The following is a 23,662-nucleotide window of genomic DNA, read 5'->3' as shown; positions in this document are numbered from 1 at the left end:
ACTCTGATCAGGTTGATTGGAAAATATCTATTGGCTAACAACACTGATAATGATGTGCAAGGAGGTGTTTAATTCTACAAGGTCAGCTGGATTGTTCTATAGGAGCGGCAGGTGGAATTTAACTTAGATAAATGTGAGGTGTTGCATTTTGGTAAGGTAAATCAGGATAGGACTTGTACACATAATGGTAGGGTCCTGGAAATTGTTGCCAAACAAAGAGACCCCAGTGGTGCAGGTTCATAGTTTCTTGAAGGTGGAGTCACAAGTTGGATAGTGAAGAAGGCGTTTGGTATATTTGCCTTTATTGGTCACTGCATTAAGTATAGGAGATGAGATGTCATGTTGTGGCTGTACAGGATATTGGCTTTTGTAATATCCCTGCTATAGGAAAGATGTTGCTAAACTTCAATAAAGATTTATAAGAACGCTGCCAGGTTGGAGGATTTGAGCTATAGGGAGAGGCTGAGTAGGCTGGGGCTAATTTCCCTGGAGCACCAGAGACTGCAGGATGACCATTTAGAGGTTTATAAAATCATGAGTGGCATGGATAAGGAGCATAGCCAAAGTCTTATTCCCAAGGCAACCGACTCCAGAACCAAAGGGCATAAGTATAAACTGAGAAAGGAAAGATTTGAAAAGAGACCTAAGGGGCATCCTCTTCACAGAGAGGGTGGTATGTGTGGAATGAGCTGCCAGAGGAAGTGGTGGAGACGGGAACAATTACAATATTTAAAAGGCATCTGGATGGGTACGTGAATAGGAAGGATTTAGAGGGATGTGAGAACTAGATTAATTTAGGATATCTGGTCAACATGGATGGGTTGGACTGAAGAGTCTATTTCTGTGCTGTACAACTCTATGACTCTCTGATTCTCATCCAGAAATTATCCTTCTCATACGCTGGTTCAGATTATCTCTGTGTGAGCTCTCTGGCATAGCCCACTGTTTTCACAAAATTTCAAATGAAACTCCTGAGTTTAGCTAATGCTACCAGGTAGTTGGGGGTTCTAGGTAATACTCATGCAAGATTCTTTCCAAGCTTATTAAAACTGATTGCTCCACACCTGTATCCCAGCAAGGAATCAATGCAAAGATTGCTTGGGAAGTAATTCTAAAAAGTGAAACACAAAGTAAAGAAATGTATGTCTCAAAAGAAAGGAAAACATTTATATTAAATGGCCACAGGTCATTTTTCCATATCCAACTCTATAGAGCTGCTATACATTAGATTAAATCAAACTGACCATAGAACTTCAATGACTCTTCATTCTAGTGCCTACAGGGCGCCTCTGGCTATTATACTGACTGCCAAATGGAGTCCCATCACTTCCGAGTCATTCAACTGGAGAGATCTGGGAAGAAGACTCACCCATGTCTGGTGCTGAAAGCTGAAGGAAGATTTTTTTTGGGGGGGTTATCCAACACGCTGAGTGTTGGTGAGGACGTATTCCTGGTTGAAAGAATCAAAACCTTTGGAGTTTAAAAAACTGAGGAGTTGCCAGTGACCTAATTACTGAAAGATCATTTAATTATTTTCAGAAGGTTGCATGAGGGTACTTTATTTAAAAGGACCCTGGAAGATTCACTCTTGGGGAGAAGATGCTGTTAAAGTTGGAAGGAGCTTGGAACTTTGTACAAAAGACTACATTTCTTCTCAGGCTGTGATGTATAAATGGTTTTAGTTGTGTTAGTTAATGGGGACAATATCATTTTTTGTAGTTTAGTGTAATAGATGCCTACTAAGAATTGTTTAGTTGATGTTGGCTTTAATTTGTTTTTCACACTAGAAGTCCTAAAATATGAAATCTTGTCATGCAATTCCATTTTGTTGGTTACTGTGAAATTTATATCACTTCCAACAACTGAATGTTTAAAAGGTTAATGGGATGTGGGCATCAGTTCTTATTGCTCAACTTGAAATACACAGAGGGTAGTTCAGAATTAACTGCATTGCTGAGAGTCTGGAGTCACAAGTTGGTTCAACCAGGTTAGGATGACAGATTTTATATCCTAACTTCATGTAGGACATTAGACTAGCTTTTTATTCCAAATGTTCCTTTATTTTAAACCTCACCATTTGCCATGGTGGGATTCAAACCAATGTCCCCAGAAAATTCCTCTATGTTTCTAGATTACTAGTCCAGTAGTATTGCTACTACAGCATCATTTCCTTTAATTTCCAAATGAATGAAGAATTTCCTGTGTTCAGAAATAAATGACACGATTGTTTTGAATCAAATTTACTGCTGTATTGTTCTGCTGAGTGCATATTGCTGAATTGGTGTGTCATCCATTAGGAGAGCAGACTGCAAGCATGGATATTTGCTCCCAATGCCATTTTTTATCCATTTGGAGAGATAAGTTGTACAATTCAGTAAGAGGAGACAGAGAAATCTTAAAATTAATACTGCTTTTCAAACTTTACTTCTGTAAGCAATGGGGCATTATTGAGAAACGTGATGAAGGTGGAGTGGTAGACATTGTCTGTGTGGACATCAGCAGAGCTTTCAACAAAGTTCTGCATGGTAGGCTGGTTAGTAAGGTTAGAGCACAAGGAATCCTGGAGCCAGTCAATTGGACACAAAATTGGCTTGAAAGTTGTGGTGGAGGTGGCTTTTTGGACTGGAGTCCTGTGATAGCAGTGTGCCACAAGGATCAGTGCTGGGTCCACTGCTTTTCATCATCTATATTCACATCCAAATCTTTTATATAAAAGGTATGGTTAGTACGTTTGCAGAAGGTGTAGTGGACAAAATAGGTGGTGTAGTGGACAACAGAACCATGATTAGATGGATCAGTGAGCCGAGGAGAGGCAAATGGAATTTAATTTAGATAAATGTGAGGTGTTGCATTTTGGTGAGGCAAATTAGGACAGGACTTATACAATTAATGGTAGGTCTCTGGGGAGTGTTACCAAACAAAGAGACCTTAGGGGGTGCAGATTCATATTTACTTGAAAGTGGAATCGCAGGTAGAGCAGGGTGGTGATGTTATGTTGCAACTGTACAGGATATTGATGAGGAACCTTGATTAACCAAAGGACATGGGTGTGAAGTATTTCATTCGGTTAATCGAATGCCGGATAATCAAATGCTGGATAACATTGTTAGCCAAGCATTGGGACCTTGAGATCTTGTTTGGGTAAGCTGAAATTCAGTTAATTGAATACTGGATAATTGAGGTTCCTCTGTGCATAGATGTTGCCAAGACTGGAGGGTTTTTGAGTTATAGAGAGGCTGAATAGACTTGGGCCTTTTTCCCCATTTGGAGGCAGAAGGGTGACATTGTAGAGGTTTATAAAATCATTAGGGGCATGGAAGGGGTAAATAGCCCAGGTCATTTTCTTAGAAAGTGGGAGTCCAAAACTAGAAGACATAGGTTGAAGATGAGAGGGGAAAGAGGACCTGAGAACCTTTTCATGCAGAGGGTGGTGCATGCATGGAACAAGCTGCCAGAGTGAGTGGTGGAGGTGCGTACGATTACAACAATTAAAGGGCATCTGGATGGGTATAAGAACAGGAAGGGCTTAGAGGAATGTGGCCAAATGCTGGCAAATGGGACTAGATCAGATTGGGATATCTGGTTGGTGCAGATGAGTTGGACCGAAGGGTCTATATCCATGCTATATGACTCTATGACTGTGCAAATATTTCTGGATTCCCATAAGTTCCTTGTCTAACATTTTGCAGTAAATCAAGGGTTTTACAAAAAATGTGTTTCTTTATGGAGGTGCAAAAAGAAAAAAATCATGAACTGTTCAATGGAGAAATGAAATTTGGTAATGGACACACAACAATTGACTGAATGTCATTAGGGACCGGTGATTGTCCATGGAAAATGTATACATCAAATTAACTCAATACGTGAATTTTAAGAGAAAACTGGGTATGAATTTTATAAATGTTGTTAGGTTACAATCTCTCCCCACTAATCATGCACTTCTCTGTTTTCTGACTTTTCCCCCTTAGATACGAAGTGTGACAAAAAAAACTTCATTAGAAACAATTGTGAAGCACGTCCAGAAAGACAAACCATAATTCAGGACCACAGCAGAAGAATGGCCAGCGAATTTGATCTGTCTCCTCCAGAAATACCGGAACCAACCTTTTTTGACAACGTCTTGCGTTATGGCTTGTTCCTCGGGGCAATTTTCCAGATTATCTGCATATTGTCTATCTTATTACCTTCTTCTAAATCATCGGAGCCAGTAAGAACAAACTTACTCACTTTCCTTCTAACTCGAAAAGGACAGTGCTTCTGATATGAAGGGGATCAAGAAGCCGTTGTTGGCTTCATTGTTCATTATAGTTAATTTAATGCTGGCTTTACCATGAAATTTTCTGCTTTAAAAGAATAATCTTGTGCTTATTGCATGAATCTCAATTGATTTAGTTGCTCGTCATACTCTTTCCTCATTTATCATATAGCGGTCAATTGTATTTTCATCTGTCTCATTGTAGGAAGGTGGCAGAGGCTGTTGTGAGGGTGAAATATTTTTCTTGATGTTGGAATGCTGCCTGAATTAAGTTAGGGTGGTTATGGTCCAGGCCAGACACCCCTCAAAATATTTTAAGAAAGTAGCCCAGAACCTAACTTTTCTTATTGTTTTAAGCTGATGTAAGGTGAATATTCCAGGGGCAATGCAGCTGGTCAAACCACTTGGTTTTAAACAAAACAGGATTTATTTACACATGAACAAAAGAAAACCAAGTTTAGAATAGCATAACAATTTGAAAACCCAACAAACACAAAGACACAACTTAACAAAGAGCTGTTCCGATTTCCTGTAACATTCCATAACACCCCTTGGCAAAAAAGTAAATTCAAACACAGGTTCTTAGAGGGGAGAGATTGCAGAGAGAGAGAGAGAGAATCAGCATAGAGCCATTTCTTTGGGTCCCCAGCCAAAAACTAAAACCAAACCAGAAAAAACCCTGGACTGGGAGAACCAGCCACTCCACTGTCATTGTACATGTGTTTCAAAAAAAAACTTTAAAAGCCTTTTCAAGTAGATACATCCAGACATAGTGGAACCTCTGCCTTTATGACGAATCTTGAAAGAAAAACCAAGGGCAAAATAACCTTATTAAAGGAGCAGCATCATCACAGGGTTAACGAGAGTTTTGCCCCCAGGCCTGACCATGCCGTGACATTGATCCATTTCCTAGGTATACTGGGAAGGATTCCTGAGATGTTAGCATTCTCCATTGGGAGTCCACCAGTTCTTTGGTGTGGTGTTGCAGTGTCCACTCATCAGCATTGTTATGGGACAAAGCTACCCCCACTAAATGAATTGGCAAGAGATTTTAATTGAGTACTGAAAGAACCTTCTAACCATGCAACAGATGAGAGAAGGACTCCAAAAAAGGTTTCCCTGCTTTCCTATCTCAGAGTCATAATAATCCATGCTCTTTCTGCCAATCAGGGCTCAGAATGCCCTCCCTTTATTATCCTTCCCTCCATCAGCACCACGAATGGAGGAAATGTAGTTGAAATCCTAATTCTGTCACTATATTCACCTAAACGAGCAAGCAGCATGGGTGAACAGAAGCGCTGATTGAAGAGGCAGTGATTCAACAAGATGTCATCTTTCCCCATTCTCTCTGCTTACCTTAAGACCACCTGTTTTTGGATAATAATCGAGCAGAAACTCGCCTAGGCTTGTCTTCCGCAATAAGGAGAAAGTTTATTTGTCACTATAATAAGTGGCCTAGCAAGCCCTTAATTTGGTCAGAAGCCTGGGCGAATGATTATGCCCGAACTGTTCACTGGGCCAAAGGGGCAGACGTTAATCGATCAGCACAGGTTTTGAAATGATGGATCTGGGTAATAACAGGTTGTATGAACCTAGCACTTCAAGAATCATCAAAGAAGGAGACTGTCCCATTTTTGGAATATGAAAATGTTGAACATATTTGCTTACAAATTGGCATATATTTACAAAGTCTTTTTTTCTCAGTGCATATTTGAAGAAGATTGTAAGTTCTAGTCAGTCAATGTTTGCCTTGGCAGGATGAAAATCATTTGAGATTGCAATATAGTAACAGCTGGAAAAGCAAGCAATTAATTCACTCTCCTGTCTGTCAGTCAAGAAAATTCCACTTCCAATTCTTAAAGTGTTTGTATGTGAATATAAAGGAACTTGGATTCAAGTCACCACAGGTCCCGAAGCATTACAAATTTAGTAATTTGTGATTAAATCCACAGCCAAGCAGATGACCAGAAAAGTCAATGTTCTGTTAAGCCTTTTGGTGCAGTGAGTAAGAACATGGGCATGTCTTGCCAACTGAGCAAGTATTAGAATTACATATGGAAATGTTCAAACCCTATTTATGAACTAACCCACTAGAAGGAGGATTTGGAAGACTGCTGATTCAGAACAACATTTTTTTTAATGACTTCCTGCTTAATGATTGACTTTTTAAAAATTACATATGATTTAATAGGATATAAGAAAGCTTTGGAGCATGAGAAAATTAAATATAAGGATACAGTGAACCTTTTAAACAAGGGAAGAGTTAGATGGAACAGGAGAGAGTTGAACATGCATCAAAGGAGAGAAGGAAAGAAATCTTGCAAGACTTGAATAAAGCTAAATAAAAAGAAGTGCATGTTTGTATGTCAGTAAATAGTTCTAGTTTACATGTTAACACGCAATCGGATTGAGCCTCAAGGTATCCTGGCTGTCTCCAAACAGAACTCTCAAAAATGAGTAAATGGTTAGGAAGTTCCTAACGTTATCAACTTGTGGAGCCAGCCAAATAGCTAAATTGGGCTGATTAAATCTCAGATCACTTCTCAGTAAGATGAATTCAGCTTTAAATGAATTCACATTTAAGAAAGTGAAAATCTGTCATCTGTACTTTTTTGCAATTAATTTACTGTGTGTCCAAGGATGCTGAGTGAGGACAGGATTAGTTCACAGTAATGCTCACTATCTGAACTCAAACATTGACAATGGCACTTGGTGGAGCTACCTACTAATTGCAGACAATAGTAAAGTTGTATGACATATGAAATCAGTGCCTTCAATGAAAAAATAGCTCAGAGTTAAAAAGAGAGAAAATTGATGAAATGCAAGATAAAGAACTAAAAGAGGGAACTTTGTGATGCTTCTTTATAATGACCACAGCACTTTATTTCCACTTCCTGTTCTGTCATAATACAGTCTTCACTCTTTATAGTAGATGTATTCAAATTAATCTGATTTTCCCATTAATCAGTGGACATTTAAGGTGTAAAGAACCCAGATAAACTCAACATAAACTAGTGAAATATTTGCTTTCCAAATCTAAATCTGTTCGAAGTCCAATGCTTCGTCAGCTCACAAAATTATAGGAAATAGCTTGTAAGTAACTGTATGCCAGACAGATCTGAAGCATGACCCAACATTCAAATTAGTTCTTACAGAAGACCTCTAATCATTGATGACAAAGGGAATGATTGTGTGTCATTAGTGTTGTCTTTCTCAAAAGTCTCAGGCCAGTAATTAAGCCCAGATACAAATAGTATTGAGGCACTTAACTCCTCAGTTGAATATACAACAATGCTCAATTGTCAGTTGAACTGCCAAAATCACCAACATTTTATATGTAAGCGGTGGCTTTGTAATTGATTTAGGTAAAATAGTGCACACTTCTAGTTTTCCAATTATAGACCAGTGTCCATAAGAGTAAATGCTGGGGACTGTATCTTCAGGAATAATGCCACAAAGTGGATGAGATTAGTGAATAGTGTAGATTATAAATTCACATGAAATTGTAAAATACAGACTGTATTTAATTTATAAATATACATTTTAAATCTTCCTCCGTCTTCAATGGAGTTTAGAAGAATCAAAGCTGACTTAATTGAAATATATAAAATCCTGAGGGAACTTGACTTGAAGAATGTTGAAAGAAAGAAGTCCCAATCTAAAGAAGAGATGAGGGAACTTTTTTCTTCTTTCTGAGAGTTGTGAATTTTTGGAATACGATTCCTCAAAAGGCAGTGGCTGCAGAATCTTCAGGTAGGGATAGATAGATTGTTGATTACCAAGGGGATGAAAGATTATCGGGACTATGCAGAGACATGGAGTTAAGGTTAAAATCAGATCAGTCATGACCTTATTGAATAGCAAAGCAGCCTCAAAGGATTGAGTGGCCTACTCTCATACCTTTCTCCTATGTTTGTATGTTCAATCTTGCCTCTCCTCACCTGAGAATAATGTTTTGGATTGTGTTCTCTTGATAACTCCAGTTCACTGATACTTCATTGCTCAAGCAGTTATTTTTCACATCCAATGCTAAGTGTCAATACATACTCAATCATATAGTTCTCAAATTACATATCAGTATGTTAAATAGGATTCAAAATGGACCTGTTGGCCCCTTGATCCTGGTCCACCATGCAGTAAAATCGTGGCTGATTTGTTTGTGTATCAATTTCCACATTCTGATCTACCTCCTTTAACCTGTGGTCATGGAGATGAGGGCCTAAGTGGACTGGGCAGAAAGACTAAAAGGTAGGACAGTTGATGAACAGTGGCAGACATTTAAGGAGAAATTAATTCCTTCCAACTTAAAAAGAAAAATTACAGAGAGAAAGAAAAATTGTAAATGGGGGAGAAAGCATCCATGGCTAAGCAAGGAGGTTAAAGATAACAAATGGGTAAAAACTAAGGTGTACCAGATTGCAGAGGGCAGTGGCAGGCTGGAGGATTGGGAAACATTTGAAGACCAACAAGGGCTTAGTAAAAAAAAATTAATAAACAGAGCTAAGATTAATTGTGAAAGCAAACTAATGTTACAAGAAAAGGAACCAATAGCAAAAGTTTCTGTATAAAAAAAGGAAGACAGGAGCTAAAGTGAATGTTGGTCCTTTAGAGGACTAGACTGTGGAGTTAATAATGGGGAGTTAATAATGGGGACTACCGAAATGGCAGAGATGCTAAATCAATAATTTGCCTCAGTTTTGTGGTGGTATATCTTGAAACTATCCCAATTGTAATGGAGGTTATAGAAAAGGAAGAACTTAAAACAATCACCATCACTAGGGAGACACAACTGCAAAAACTATTGAGACTGAAAGTAAGCAAGTTCCCAGGGCCTGATTACCTATATTCTTGAGTCTTAAAGGAAGAAATAATGGTTCAACTGATTACAATAGTTGAAAGATCCATGGATGTGGGCAAGGTTCCAGTGGAATTGAAAAAATCACACACATTCCCTAATTCCAAAACAATGAAGTGGTGGCAGTGGTTCACACACCAAGTAGAAAACAACAGACCAAATAGTTTAACATCTGTCATTGGGCCATTGTTGGAATCCATTATTAAGAAAGTATTAATGGGATATTTGGAAAGTCAAAACACAATCCATCAAGAATCAGCATGGTTTTATGAAGGGTAAATCATATTTTACTAATTTTCTAGAGTTCTTTGAAGATGTAACAAGAAGAATGGGATAATGGGATTCCTATAGATGTAGTCTGTCTGTACTTTCAAAGGGCAATTGAAAAAGTGATGCACAAATGATTAATGCACAGGGTGAGATCACATGGGGCTAAATATTGATCTGTATAGAGGATTGACTAACCAACAGAAAGCAGAGGATTGGGATAAATGGGTTTTTCTCTGGTTGGCATTCTGTAACTAGCAGGGTGCAGCGGGGTTCAGTCTTTAAGGCCCCAACTATCTATGATTTATATTATTGATTTAAATTTACTATAGCCAGATTTGCAGATGACACTGAAATAGGTGGGATAGTAAGTTGCAATGAAGAAATGAGAAGTATACAAATGGATGTAGATAGATAAATGCACCCAACGTGTGGCGGATAAATTTTAATATGAATAAAATGTGAGCTTATCCATTTTGGTCAGAAGAATAAAAAGGCAATTTGTTAATCAAAATAGAGAGAAATGTCAAACTATGCAGAGATCTGGGTGTCCTTGTGCATGAGTCGCACAAAGTGAGTATATAGGTACAGCAGGTAAGGAGAGCAAATGGAATTTTGGCATTTATTGCAAAAGAAATCAAGTTTAAAGAACTGAAGTGTTGTTACAATCATACAAAATATTGATAAGACTGCACCTGGAGTGCTATGTAGTTTAGTTTTGGTACCCTAACTTGATGGAGGATATAATTGCATTGGAGGCAGTTCAAAGATGATTCACTAGATTAATTCCAGAAATGAAAGGCATGTCTTGAGAGGAGAGATTGAGCAGTTTAGTATGATGAGAGGAGATCTAATTGAAGTATATAAGAAACTAAAGGGGATTGACAGAGTAGATCAATGTTTCCCCTTGAGGGGTAATCTAGACTGAGAGGTCATAGTTTTGGGATAAGTGGTGGCAGATTTAAAACCAAAATTCGGAAGAATTACTTCTCTCAAGGTGTTATGAATCTGTGGACTTCAGTACCCCAGATAGTGGACACTGGGAGATTTTTAAAAGTTAGAGTTATGGGGAGTGGGCAAGAACGTGAATTTTGAGCTGGGGTGAGATCAAGCATGATCATATTAAATTGTGGAGCAGACTGGAGGGACTAAATTGCTTACTCCTGCTCCTTGTTCTTGTGTTCTGAAGCAGAGAGTTGCAAAGTCACACAGCCATGTGAGAGAAGGACATTTTCCTTATCTACTCCTAAAAGGACAACTTCTGATTTTAATACAGTGTCCCCTAGTTCTGGACTCACCACAAGAAGAAGTATCCTTTTCCAATCTGCCTTGTTGGAACCATTCAGGATCTTACACCTTTCAATCAAATCACCCCTCACTCCTCTCCTACCAGTGGAAACAAGTCCAATCTGTCTAACCTATCCTTCTATGTCAAGCCACTCGTTTCAAGTATGAATCTAGTAAATCTCCTTTGGACTGCGTTAATAAAGAAACAAAAACTGCAGATAGTATTCAGGATGCAATCTAATACCCTGTAAAACTGTAGCATAACATGCATACTTCTATGATCAATTTCTTTCATAATAAAGGAGAGAATTTCATTCGCCTTCTTACCTTGTATGCTGTATCTGTAGTGACCTTTTGTGACCTGTGCTAAAATAGCTAAATCCCTCTGCACCTTGGAATTCTGCAGTTATTCTCCACTTAAGTAATAGTCTGTTTTTCCATCCTTCCTGCTACAGTAAGCAACTTACATTTTCCCACATTATATTCCATCTGCTAGATTTTTGCCTATTCATTCAAAGCATTGAAACCTCTCTACAACCTCCTTATGTCTTCTTCACAAATAGGTTAAGTCAGTGTATGTGTTGACCTTATGGTGTAATTATGCACTTGCAGGAATGGTTACTGGGTAGTGATCAGAAGCTGCTTCTCTGTCATTTTCTTTCCCTTCTTTTTGCCTTGGAATGCTGAAGTGAGTTTTCATGCCCATTTTGCTATCTGGCTAGAAGTGGCTAACTCAGCACAAGCTGGGTGACCAAAGCTGGGAACCTCTGGAAGAGAGGTGACAATGAATTAAACCCCTGGCTTTGGCAGGCAGTACTGAGCCACTATAGATGCTTATTACAGCTTTGATCTAAATGTGCAATCATTTAGGCATTTCCTTTGTACCTGAGATTGTCAAGGAAAGATGCATATTTCAATCTGAATATTGACAAAATATATTATGTTTTATGAATACAATGTCTGAATTCAATATTTGCTTGTGTTTGAGATAGAACTAAGTTTAAAAACATATATGTGGTGTCATAAACATTTTATGTCAGTGTTTGCTCTGGAATATTTGATGATTGAGCATATTTCATTCCAGGTGAATTCAATATTGGTAACTCAGTACATTTAAATAGTGAAGGTTTGTAATATCCTTTGAGTGTTTTTCCCATTACTTCTCGTTATCTTTTTTTACAGAACATAGTGAATCAGAAAGTTACAGCCTGTTTATTTCATAATATTTTATTGCTTGTTTCTTTGAAATTGTATCTTCTTTGGTAAAAATTTGTGTGTATAGTCAGCTGTTGACGCATGGCTGCTATCCAGGAGTATGAACTTAGCTGTTATCACCTGACCAGTTTCTTATCAATGATACAAAAGCAAAATATGGGCATCTGGAATCAAAACAGAAAATGTTGAAAATAAAAGGTTTGACAGCGTCTTTGGTTAGAGAAACAGTGGTAACATTTCAGGGTGAAGAACTTCCATTGGAATTGGCAATGCTTAGGCTTTAAGCAAGTGCACAGTGCAAGAAAAGAGCAAGAGGATAAATGAACAAGATGGAGGTTCTGTGGTGTGATGGAGAGAAGAAGATAATGTTAAATTATGAGGATTACTGATACTAAAGCTGGTTTGAATGAACAATTGGAAACGTTGCTAAAATTGGGGTAGCTTTGACCAGCAAAAGTGAGCTAATAAGTCATTAACAGGAGGCAGACTGCTCCTTCCCTGTCACTAGAAAGAAAGTCTGTTAGAGTATATCGAGCTCCAAATAAGAGCACCTCTTAGCCATAATGTGTCCTGGATGGGCTAACTTGTTTCATGGTTTGCTTCCACCATCAGTGGGAGGAAATCCAACCATTCAAATCTGCCAGCCAATCCAGCAGCTCCTTCAGTCCAGTCACTGGCTGAGCTCAGGAGTGGGCACTACTGGGACTCCAGGAAGGTGCCCCAAAAGTAACATGGCAGCTTCATAATGGTAACTCACAGGGCTTGAGTGCAGGGCACCTGGAAAGAAGGAGGTGGGTGACATCTTAGATGATGGTGGGAAGGAAGGTAGTTGCCTTCATTGTGGACAGTGGTCACATGGATATAATTAATTTACAATGAACATTAAAGGATTATGCAACAATGAGGCAATAGCATTATGGTAATGTTGCTGGTTTAGTAATCCACAACCAGGTTAACTAGTTTTATGGTAGGAGATAGACTGTGGTGGTACAGCGTTTATTGGACTGGAGGCCTGTCGCCACTGGTGTTCCTCAGGGATCGGCACTGGATCCACCTTTGCTTTTCATTTATACAAATGATTTGGATGAGGATATAGGAAGCATGATCAGTATGTTTTCAGGTGACACCGATAATACTGGTATAGCAGACAGTGAAGAAGTTTATCAAAGATTACAAAGAGATCTTGATCAATTAGCTCAATGGGCCGAGGAGTGGCAGATGCAGTTTAGTTTGGATAAATGCAAGGTGTTGCATTTTGGTAAAATAAACAAGTTCAGGACGTATTCAATTAATTGTAGGACTCTGGCATTATTGTAGAACAGAGACACATAGGGGTTCAGGTACTTTTTTCTTAAAAAGAACACGTCATAAGAATTGATGTAGCGGTATCTGTTTGAACACTGTTTTGAAGGGAAAGAATACCATAATAAATTCAACTGGATCTTCCTCGCAAAAGAAATATTTCTGACTCTCAGTTTTGAAAAAGCAGTGATCGAAACCATGGAGTCAATCTTTGATTATCTTTGTCTTCTTCTGTAACCATTTCTACCAGAGCTGCCGTTCCATGGTAAGATGCACTTTAAGCCCTTTTTCACATCCCCTGAACTGATTGTTTGTTTGAAAATAGTAAGAAATTTGCAACCTTTAGTTGACTTGAACTCATTGAAGGAAGTTGGCAGGATAGACACTACGATGTTGTTTGTCCTTGCCTGAGGAATTTGGAATACAGGGGCATTGTTTCAGGATAAGGAGCTGAGATGAGAAAATAAAATTCCACTTAAAGGGACATATTTTTGCAATACTCCACTTCCAAAGGTTGTGAGTGTTGCGCCTCTGAATATTTTAAAGGCAGACACAGATGGACACACATTCGGCATGTCAAGGAATCAATGTAAGAAAAGGTTAAGAACTGGAGTTGAAGCTGAAGATCTGAATGATCTTACTGAACTGTCGTGTAGGCTCCTGGGGTCATGTGCTTTGCTCTTCCTCTTGTGTTTTTTTATGTTCTCACCATCAAGCTCTCAAACTACAGAGACTATGATACCAGTCCTAAAGCCTTCAGGCTTGTGATTAAGGAATGGGAATTTAGGCAGACATGAAATTTTATGGTGATGCAGTGAAGTATCAAATGAGTTATGCAGGAAGTAAAATACAAGAATAATTTGCATTGTTACATTAAAGGGCCCAAATTTTCATCGACGTATACCAGCACAGAAAATAGAAGCACGAGTAGGCCATTCAGCCATTCAAACATTCTCCACCATTCAGTATAATCATGGCTGATCATCCAACTCACTGCCCTGTTCCTGCTTTCTCCCTATCCCTATACTTCCTCAAAACAGTCAATGTTTTAGCCTCAACCGCTTTCTGTGGCAGTTAAGTCCACAGGATCACCATATTATGGATGCATAAATTTCTCCGCATCTCAGTCCTGAATGGCCAATCCCAATTCCTATACTGTGAGCCCTGGTTCAGGACTCCCCAGGCAACAGGAACATCCTGTGTTTTATCTGCATCGTACTGTTAGAATTTAATAGGTTTGTTCGAGAACCCCCTTCATTCTTCTAAACTCCCATGAATATAGTCTTAACCGATCCAGTCTCATTTCTGTGCCAGTCCTGGAATTCTAGGGAAACCTTCATTGAATTCTCTCCATAACCAGAGCATCCTTCCCCAGATAATGAGACCAAATCTATGCTCAGGAGTCCAGATGTGGTATTACGAAGGCTGTGTAGAATTGCAGAAAGACATCCCTGTTGCTTTTCTCAAGTCATTTCATTATGAAAGCCAACATATCATTTACCTTCTTCACCAGATTCTCCACCTGCATATTTATTTGAAGTCACTTATGTACAAAGTCTCCCAGGTCTCATTGCACTTCCCCCTCTGCCAATCTTCTGCAATTTATATAATAAGCTGCCTTCTGGTTTTAGCTACTGAAGTGGATAATTTCATATTTATGAGCTGAAAATGTGTTGCTGGAAAAGCGCAGCAGGTCAGGCAGCATCCAAGGAACAGGAGAATCGACGTTTCGGGCATAAGCCCTTCTTCAGGGCATAAGCGTCGATTCTCCTGTTCCTTGGATGCTGCCTGACCACCTGCGCTTTTCCAGCAACACATTTTCAGCTCTGATCTCCAGCATCTGCAGTCCTCACTTTCTCCTCCAATTTCATATTTATCCACATGATACTTCATCTACTGTACCCAGTACAGTATCAAATCACACTGAAGTATCTCTGCATCCTCCCTAACAGCTCAACCTCCCTCTCAGCTTTGCATCATCTGCAAATGTGGAAATATTACATTTAGTTCCCTCATCTAATTAATTAGTTTATATTGGGAACAGCTAGGTCCAGACACTGATCCGGGTGATACCTGCTAATCACTACCTGCCAACTCAGCGAAGTGGGAACACTGGGGAGTATCAGTAGATTCTGAAATGCTAAAGGCAACTCTTCGGTGGGAATAAAAATAGAGCAGGGAGTGTCCTAGTGAAATTTTGGGGCTTAAAGAATAAATATTTATGAAATCATGTTAATCTTGTATTACATGCTTTATTGAATTTTTGTCCAGTTAAAGCTTTTACTTAAAACATGAAACATTCTCTCAGTTAATAACTGAAAGTTTGACTTTATGTTCCCCTCAAGCGCACATTGAAATTGTTGAATGCCTTTACTTCTATCATCCCTGAAGGCAGTGATTTTCAGGTCATTGTTACTCCCTCTAAAAGAACGTGTTCCTCACATCTCCCTTTATCTCTTTACCAGATCATTTATTCTGTATTCCCCTAGGTCTGACATCATCAGTTGGCAACAGCTTGTATTTGTTACCTCATGCAAATCTGTCATTATCTTGTATACTTCCAGTAGAAATCTTGTCAACCTTCTTTATTTAAGGAGGACAACTCCAACTTCTCCAAACTAATTGTCCAAACCAACTAATTTCTCTCATCTCTGGGACCATTCTGGTAAATCTGTTCTGCACATTCTCAAGGACTCTGGCATCCTACTCAGACGAGAACTGACTGCAGCACTCTAGTTATGGCCTAAGCAGAACTTTATAAAAGTTAAATAAATTTTCCAAATTTTATATTCAATATCTCTATTTGTGAAGCCCAACATCTCACATGCTAATTATTTATCTCAGCATGTTCTTTAATCTTCAGGTTTGTGTGCTGTTTGGTGTCTGTATCTTGTAGAACTGCACCATGAACTATATACTTGCTTCCCCTAGTCCTCCCAATAACCTCACAGCACCAGGATCCCGGGTTCAATTCCTACCTCAGGTGACTGTCTGTGTGGAGTTTGTACATTCTCCCCGTGTCTACGTGGGTTTCCTCCAGGTGCTCCGGTTTCCTCCCACAGTCCAAAGATATGCAGGTTAGGTGAATTGGCCATGCTTAAATTGTCAACTAGGTGCATTAGTCAGAGGGAAAAGGGGTTTAGGTGGGTTACTCTTTGGAGGGTTGGTGTGGACTTGTTGGACCGAAGGGTCTGTTTTCACACTGTAGGGAATCTAATCTAAATTGTGCCATCACTTACTTCATTGAACTAAATTACGAGTTATCTGTGACCATCTGTAGAGATCTGGAAAAGGTGTGTTTTGATCAACAAGTAATCATTGACAGATGTTTCTCCGTAAAGAAGACCACTGTTCATTTCATCAGAGTTACTGCCCAGACAATAAATGTTGGAGCAGCCTGATTGATTTATGCATCTAAATGAGCTTCCTCATTACAAATTGGCTGCTACTGTAAGGTCGCACTGTTTTGTATGTCCACCCTTTTGTAAATTTGTCTATCCTCGCAATACTTACTGTGTACTTTTTTTTACCAGTTGCAGTTCCAGCATTTGCTTTTCACTGTTTTCGCGGAATGTTGCAGACTGCAATATTTTTCATAAATGCATCCATTGCTAACAGTGAGATTTTACTGTATGTTTCTTATATTACTGCAGTGACTACATTTCAAAATTATATAATTAGCTTTAAAAAGCTTTGAAAAGCTTGGGGTCCATAAAAAGCGCTGTATTAAATACAAGCTGGTCTTTTGCTTTTAATGCAGTGGCATTCATTTGAAATACATTTTCTTAGTTTGACACCAGGGTGCAGTAGAGTCTTACTTATTAATTGTAACAAAGTGAAGTCAGGCTATAGTGGAATCAATGTTGAGGGATAAGCTGAATCAATAGAATACCTTTGTGCATAAATCAGCTTCTAAAATGGAATTTTTTTTTGCAATTTCCATTCAAATCAAAGAAGTTTTGCCAATGTGTTTTAAGAATTTTATACCATCATGAGTACACCTTCTGCACAAATGAGAAGTATTTAACATGTCATGCAAAAACATTCAGCATTACATCTCCAATGTGACTACCAAGCACGCTGTATATTTTAACAATGACAATGTAATGTAAAAATGATTGTGTCTGTTATTTATCATGAGGGGAACATCTGAAAAGAGATTTTCATGATTACATCATTATAGTTCAGAGTTAGAATAAGCTTAAATAGTTATATAATTTTATTGCACTGAAATATTCATGTGGACCTAAAGGGTGAAGTCTAAAGTGATCAGAAGAATTAACATTTTATATGTATGGAAAGTTTGTGCGAAGATTTGTAGCTCGGGTGCTCGTTGTTGTGGTTCTGTTCGCCGAGCTGGAAGTTTTTGTCAATCGAAGTGAACAGTGCACTCACGTCGAATGATATCATGGTTTCTTCATGGAAGACAGCTAACAATCCGCATACATGAACATTAACTAGCCACAAAACGACACGACCAGCTATCCTTAGTAGCCACACACGCAGACAACAAGCAACATGAATTCGACTGGGACAACACGACTATCATAGGGCAAGCCAGACAGAGAATAGCCAGGGAATTCCTAGAGGCATGGCATTCATCCACAAACTCCATCAACAAACACATCGACCTGGACCCAATATACCAACCACTACAGCGGACAGCTGAAACTGACAACCGGAAGCGGCAGGGACAGACCACTATAAACACCGGAGGAAACATCAAAGAAGCGCTTCGCAGGAGGCTCCCAAGAACTGATGATGTCGCCTAGCCAGGGGACGAAACGTTTGCAACAAAAACTTCCAGCTCGGCGAACAGAACCACAATATATGGAAAAATTAGACATTTTATGTTGTGGATATTAATGACAATTCCAGTAATTTGTGATATCTGGAATGCACCATGTACTGATTCTATGTTGTGTCAAGAATCCACCACCAGAGGGCTGTTTTGGTTCAGTGGTAGTGTCTCTACCCCTGAGTCAGAAGGCCTGGAATCAAGTTGCATATGCTCCAGAATTATGTAATACCATCTGTTAATAAGTAGATTAGAAAGTATCTGAATCCTCAACCTGACTTGAATCTGAATGTATTACGTACCCCAATGAAGTACTTGCCTTGGTGCATGCGACATGCACAAATATCTTTACATAACTCGTTCAAACAAAAGTCTGTAAATCTATTTCTTATTTTGTGTAGAATATTAACTATGTGTTGGGTGATGCTTATCGTTTTCACTGGGAAGCAATAATGCTGGACGTGCTGCTGGAAATGTTTAGTATCTGCCCAACTGAGTTAGTATCACGAGAACTATCTGACACTTCTTAATCAGTGATAGTCTCAAACCTTAACCCCATGCTTCTCTTTCATTTTATTCTGTTTATTCACAATGCCCCCAACCCCACTCCTTCCTGACTTTTGTAGGGTACTGAGCCATTGGAATTTGCACATTTCCCCCAGTGTCTGCGTGAGTTTCCTTCAGGTGCTCCAGTTTCCTCCCACAGTCCAAAGATGTGCAGGTTAGGTGAATTGGCCATGCTAAATTGTCCATAGTGTTCAGGATGGGTAGGTTAGATGCATAAGTCAGGGGAAAAATAAAGTAATAGGGTAGGGGAATGGGTCTGGATGGGTTACCCTTCAGAGGGTTGGTGTGGACTTGTTGGGCCAAAAGACCTGTTTCCACACTATAGTGATTCAATGCAATTGTTGTGGCGTGTCTTCCAATTCTTGTGTGTTACTTGGCTAAGACAGAAATGGTCAGGCGACTGTTTAACTTTGAAAGCTTCCCACTAGGCTTTATCATACCTCTGCACAGTGTTCTTCCAGCAGTGATCAATGGATTCAGTGATCGTTTTCTCACCATTCACAATGCAAACCCTTTCCCATTTCAAAGCACAGCTGAGGGACTGTTATAATTTTTTTCTGCTGCTGATCTAATCTGCAAACAAGCCTGGTTGCACTCAATAGACAAAAGACCAAAAGAACTGCAGGTGGTGGAAATCAGAAACAAAAACAGCAATTTCTAGAAAAAAAGTCAGCAAGTCTGGTAGCATCTGTGGGGAGAAATCACAGTTGGTGTTTAGGGTCCAGTTCTTCAGAACCATGAGTTCAGAACCTCTGATTTCTCTCCACAGACGCTGCCAGACCTGCTGAGTTCTTCCAGCAATTTCTATTTTAGTTCCTGGTTGCACTCAATTCTTTTCACATTTGCTTGAATTTTATTTGATCCTTAATGTACCGAGAACTATTAACGCAGACGTCAACACTTGTTTCAAATAAGAGTTGGGTTTTTCTGCTGTTTCATATCTTCAGGAAATATCCTTGAGTTAATGGACTGTGAGCATTACCAATGCTTGATAGCATTCTCTCCCTACACCAATCCCGAAGCCAGTATAGGCATGAATAACAAGCCATCAGTTGTTTCAATATTCTCCATCCTTTTACAGACCTGCCCCTATTTACTAAGTCATAGTTCTATAAAGCTACTGCTAAATCTCATTCTAAGGGGAGAACAAGTGTTTATTTTTCTTTGTGTTTGCTGGTGTAAGCTTTGGCTTTCATCAGAAGCAATACCAATCCACATGAGAGGCCTTAGTATTCCACATCTGTATAAATCCTTGTAAACTGGAAAGCAAAACCACTTTCAAGTAGAAAGAATACGCTTGATCCTCCCCAGACTTCTAAAAAATGTATTTTCAAGTTCCTTGCTTTACCTCAGTACTGAAGAAAACATGCCATTAACTTTACTGACAAATGAATGCAATGTTGCATATCCACCTCCAGTGAATAAAACATAAGATTATAGATGAAAATTTTCTCAGAAGGTGGTGATTTGGCCCATCATTTCTGTACCATCGTGGCTGTTTTGAAGAATAATTCAGTCAGAGTAATAATAAGCTGTCTTCAGGCACAGGCGCTCTGATGCACGGCTTGAAAATTACATCAACCTATGCTGGTTGAAGGCACCTACAATATATTCCTGAAGTATGCACCTTTTATTAAAGCTAAGATTTATTTATCACTGTCATTGAATTCAGTATTTTACAAAGTTTTTTTTTCTGTGTAATATTGCCTGGTAGATTGAAGGGAAAATTCACGTTTTGCTCCTTGTCTTACTTCAGTCTAAAGGCATACAGATTCAAGGGTTTCTTTTTTATTCATTCACAGGATGTGGGGGTTGCTGACTAGATCAGCATTTATTGTCCAGAGGTGCACATTGCTGTGGGTCTGGAGTCACATGTAGGCCAGACCGGATAAGGATGGCAGTTTCTTTCTCTAAATGGATTCTTCCTGACAATTGATTCAGTGTCATCATGAGACTCTTAATTCCAGATTTTTAACAAATTCAAATTTCACCATCTGCCGTGACAGGATTTGAACTTGGATCCCCAGAACATTATCTGACTGTCTGGATTAACAGTCCAGTGATAATACCACTGGTCTGTCACCTCGCACTGACTTAATGAAATGAAAACATAAAATTTTGGCAATACAGCGGAACCTCGATTATCCGAACATCAATTATCCGAGCAAGATCTCAAGATCCCGATGCTCGGGCAGACTGTATATTCCAAACATTGGAATGTCCGAACAAAATACTCCCCGCCCATGTCGCACGGAAAATCAAGGTTCCTCTGTACTCAGCAGGTCAAGCGATATCTGTGGAGTGAAACTGCCAATATCTCAGGTCAATGTCCCTTCACCAGTTTTGAAAGGTTATTGTTAATTCTGTTTCTTCCCACTGGTGCTGCTTGATTTGCTGCATACTAATAGAAATGCTTGTTTTTATTTCAGTTTTAGATTAGATTAGATTACATTACAGTGTGGAAACAGGCCCTTCGGCCCAACAAGTCCACACCGACCCGCCGAAGAGCAACCCACCCAAACCCCTACATTTACCCCTATACCTAACACTACGGGCAATTTAACATGGCCAATTCACCTGGCCTGCACATCTTTGGACTGTGGGAGGAAACCGGAGCACCCGGAGGAAACCCACGCAGACATGGGGAGAACGTGCAAACTCCACACAGTCAGTCGCTTGAGGCGGGAATTGAACCCGGGTCTGTGAGGCAACAGTGCTAACCACTGTGCCACCGTGCCGCCTGAAACAGTTTTCTAGCATCTGCAGTATTTTGTCAAAGGGACTTGCACCTAATTTTTTACCTTGTGCATGTCTGGCTCCAGTCTTCAATGCTGGATGTCTCCGATATATGCAGCATACTTTAAGAGTTTAATCGAGCTGAATGCTCATGGTGTAGGACAGTGAGTCAATGCCAAACCATGCATTTTTTTTTAACAGCAGTGACTGCTATATTCTGGTAAGGTCATTCATTCACTAACACACTGAACTGCAGTAGGGCATTTAAATAGCTTTTCAGTGTATTCATGAACGAATGCAAGTCTTGGAAGTGGATGGGGTGAGTTAAATGGGTAAGGGGTAGGGTGATTATTTGGCAGGGTTGGGGTGGTTGGATTGGTGGGACAAAAGAGTGGGCGACTAGATAGTTGGGTTGAGGTTCTGGTCAGATTGGTTTGGGGTTGTATCAGATGATCATGGAAGCTGGGTCATGTCTGAGGGGCAGAGCTGAGACTGGACAAGTTGAGGGGTGCTGGACTGGCAGACAGGAAAGTGAAATTGGGACAACAACCAAATCAGCCATGATCCTCTTGAATGCTTGATCACACTCAAAGATTCTGAACGGCCTACTGCTGCTCCTCAGTCCTATGTTCTTATAATTAACCATCTTTCATTAAAATGTGATTGTATCAGGCCCACAAGCACGTTAGCCACATTAGATTAGATTTGATTCCCTACAGTTTGGAAACAGGCCTTTCGGCCCAACAAGTCCACACTGACCCTCCAAAGAGTAACCCACCCAGACCCATTCTCCTACCCTATATTTACCCCGACTAATGCACCTAACACTATGGGCAATTTAGCATGGCCAGTTTACCTAACCTGCAAGATCGTTTTCAACATCTTTTTCGAAAGTGAAGATTACACCGAAACAATCTAAAAAAATTATCCTCCAATTAAAAATGTCAAGACTTGGATAGTGTGATGGATAGTGTTGTGGATCATACAGAAGGTTGTCAAAGGATACAGTGGGACATAAATTAGTTGCAGATATGGGTGGAGAAGTAGCAGATTAATCCGGGTAATTGTGAGATGCTGCACTTTGGCAGATCAAATATTAAGGAAAAGTATACAGTTAATGGCAGGACCCTGAACAGCTTTGATGTACAGTGGGATTGCCTGTCCTCGGATGCTGCCTGAATTGCTGTGCTCTTCCAGCACCACTGATCCAGAATCATGGGTTCAAGTCCATAGCTCCTTGAAAGTTGCCATGCAAGTGGATAGAGTGGTAAAGAAGGCATATAGCATGCTTGCCTTTATTGATCAGGAAATTCAGTACAAGAATCAGGATATCATGTTACATGGTTTTATCAGACTTTGGTTAGGCCACATTTAGAGTATTCCATTCAATTCTGGTCACCACATTACAGGAAGGATGTGGAGGCTTTGGAGAGGACGCTGAAGAGGTTTACCAGGATGCTCGCTGGATTAGAGGGTATGAGACTAGAAAACCTGTGTTTTCTCTAGAACGGCGATTTGATAGTCTACATAATTATGATGCTTTTATGGGGTTGACGGTCATAATCTTTTTCCCAGAGTTGAAATGTCTAATACTAGGGGGCATGCATTTAAGGTGAGAGAAACAAAGCTCAAAGTAATGTGAGGGGCAAGTTTTTAACACAGAGAATGATGGTAGTCTGGAATGTGCTGTTTGGGGTGGTGGTTGAGGCAGATACAATATGTGCATTCAGAGAACTTGTAGATGAGCACACAAATGTGAGAGGAGTGGAGGGATATGGTTCAAGGGCAGGCAGAATGAATTAGTTTAATTTGCTGTCACTTTCGGCACAATGTCGTTGGCCGAAGGGCCCGTACCTGTGCTGTGCTGCTGCTATGTTCTAACTTCGCAGAGCATATTTGAAATTTTTAGATCTTTAGCTTGTGCTCCAGGAACACTTTCTTGCTTGTCTGCAGTAATATAAAACCAGAGTTAATTATGACTGGTTTGCTGGATCATGTGTCTTGTTCTGTGGGGAATCCATTGCTTTTCAGTGCTCAAGTGTAATTTATTCTACTTTCCCTGGGCTTTTTCTGTGACAATGGTCAGTCCTTGCATTGCTCTTGTTATGCTATCTGAGTTTTCATTCATATTATTCAACTGAAATGCACATTTGATCTGTGATCTTTTGCCAGTCAGTCTCCAAGTGAAAAGCTTAGTTTTGTTTATTCTGAAGGTCGCAACAGAGGATTAATCTCCTCGTGTTTAAGTAACCATAGCAGCTGACGGCCACTTACCAAGCAGTTTATACAAAGTGAGTTGTGATGATATTCAGGTTTATTTTTGTTAAATATATCTCTTTTCTCTGTGTGTTCATCACAGGGTAAAAGTACAGTGCGTCCA

At 39.6% G+C, this 23,662-nt stretch overlaps 1 protein-coding gene across 3 annotated transcripts in view; it reads left to right on the top strand.

The window, feature by feature from the left end:
* Positions 1-23,662, top strand: part of manbal (mannosidase beta like) — a 49,718-nt gene that overhangs the window by 13,125 nt on the left and 12,931 nt on the right. For 2 of the 3 annotated variants that reach the window (XM_087994821.1, XM_087994820.1), the window contains exon 2: positions 3,969-4,207. In XM_087994821.1, the coding sequence (XP_087850947.1) occupies positions 4,058-4,207 (150 nt within the window). In that variant the 5' untranslated portion in view covers positions 3,969-4,057. Of the gene's footprint in view, positions 1-3,968; positions 4,208-20,348; positions 22,399-23,662 lie in introns of those variants that run through there. The other variant, XM_087994819.1, reaches the window with a different exon arrangement.

The sequence above is a fragment of the Chiloscyllium plagiosum genome, unplaced genomic scaffold (genome assembly GCF_037043375.1).
Source record: "Chiloscyllium plagiosum isolate Xiang-an unplaced genomic scaffold, Cpla_swu_hap1 HiC_scaffold_15, whole genome shotgun sequence".
Classification (NCBI taxonomy): Eukaryota; Metazoa; Chordata; class Chondrichthyes; order Orectolobiformes; family Hemiscylliidae; genus Chiloscyllium; species Chiloscyllium plagiosum.
Note: the sequence above shows the minus strand (reverse complement) of the source record. Positions and strands in the feature narration are given on the sequence as shown.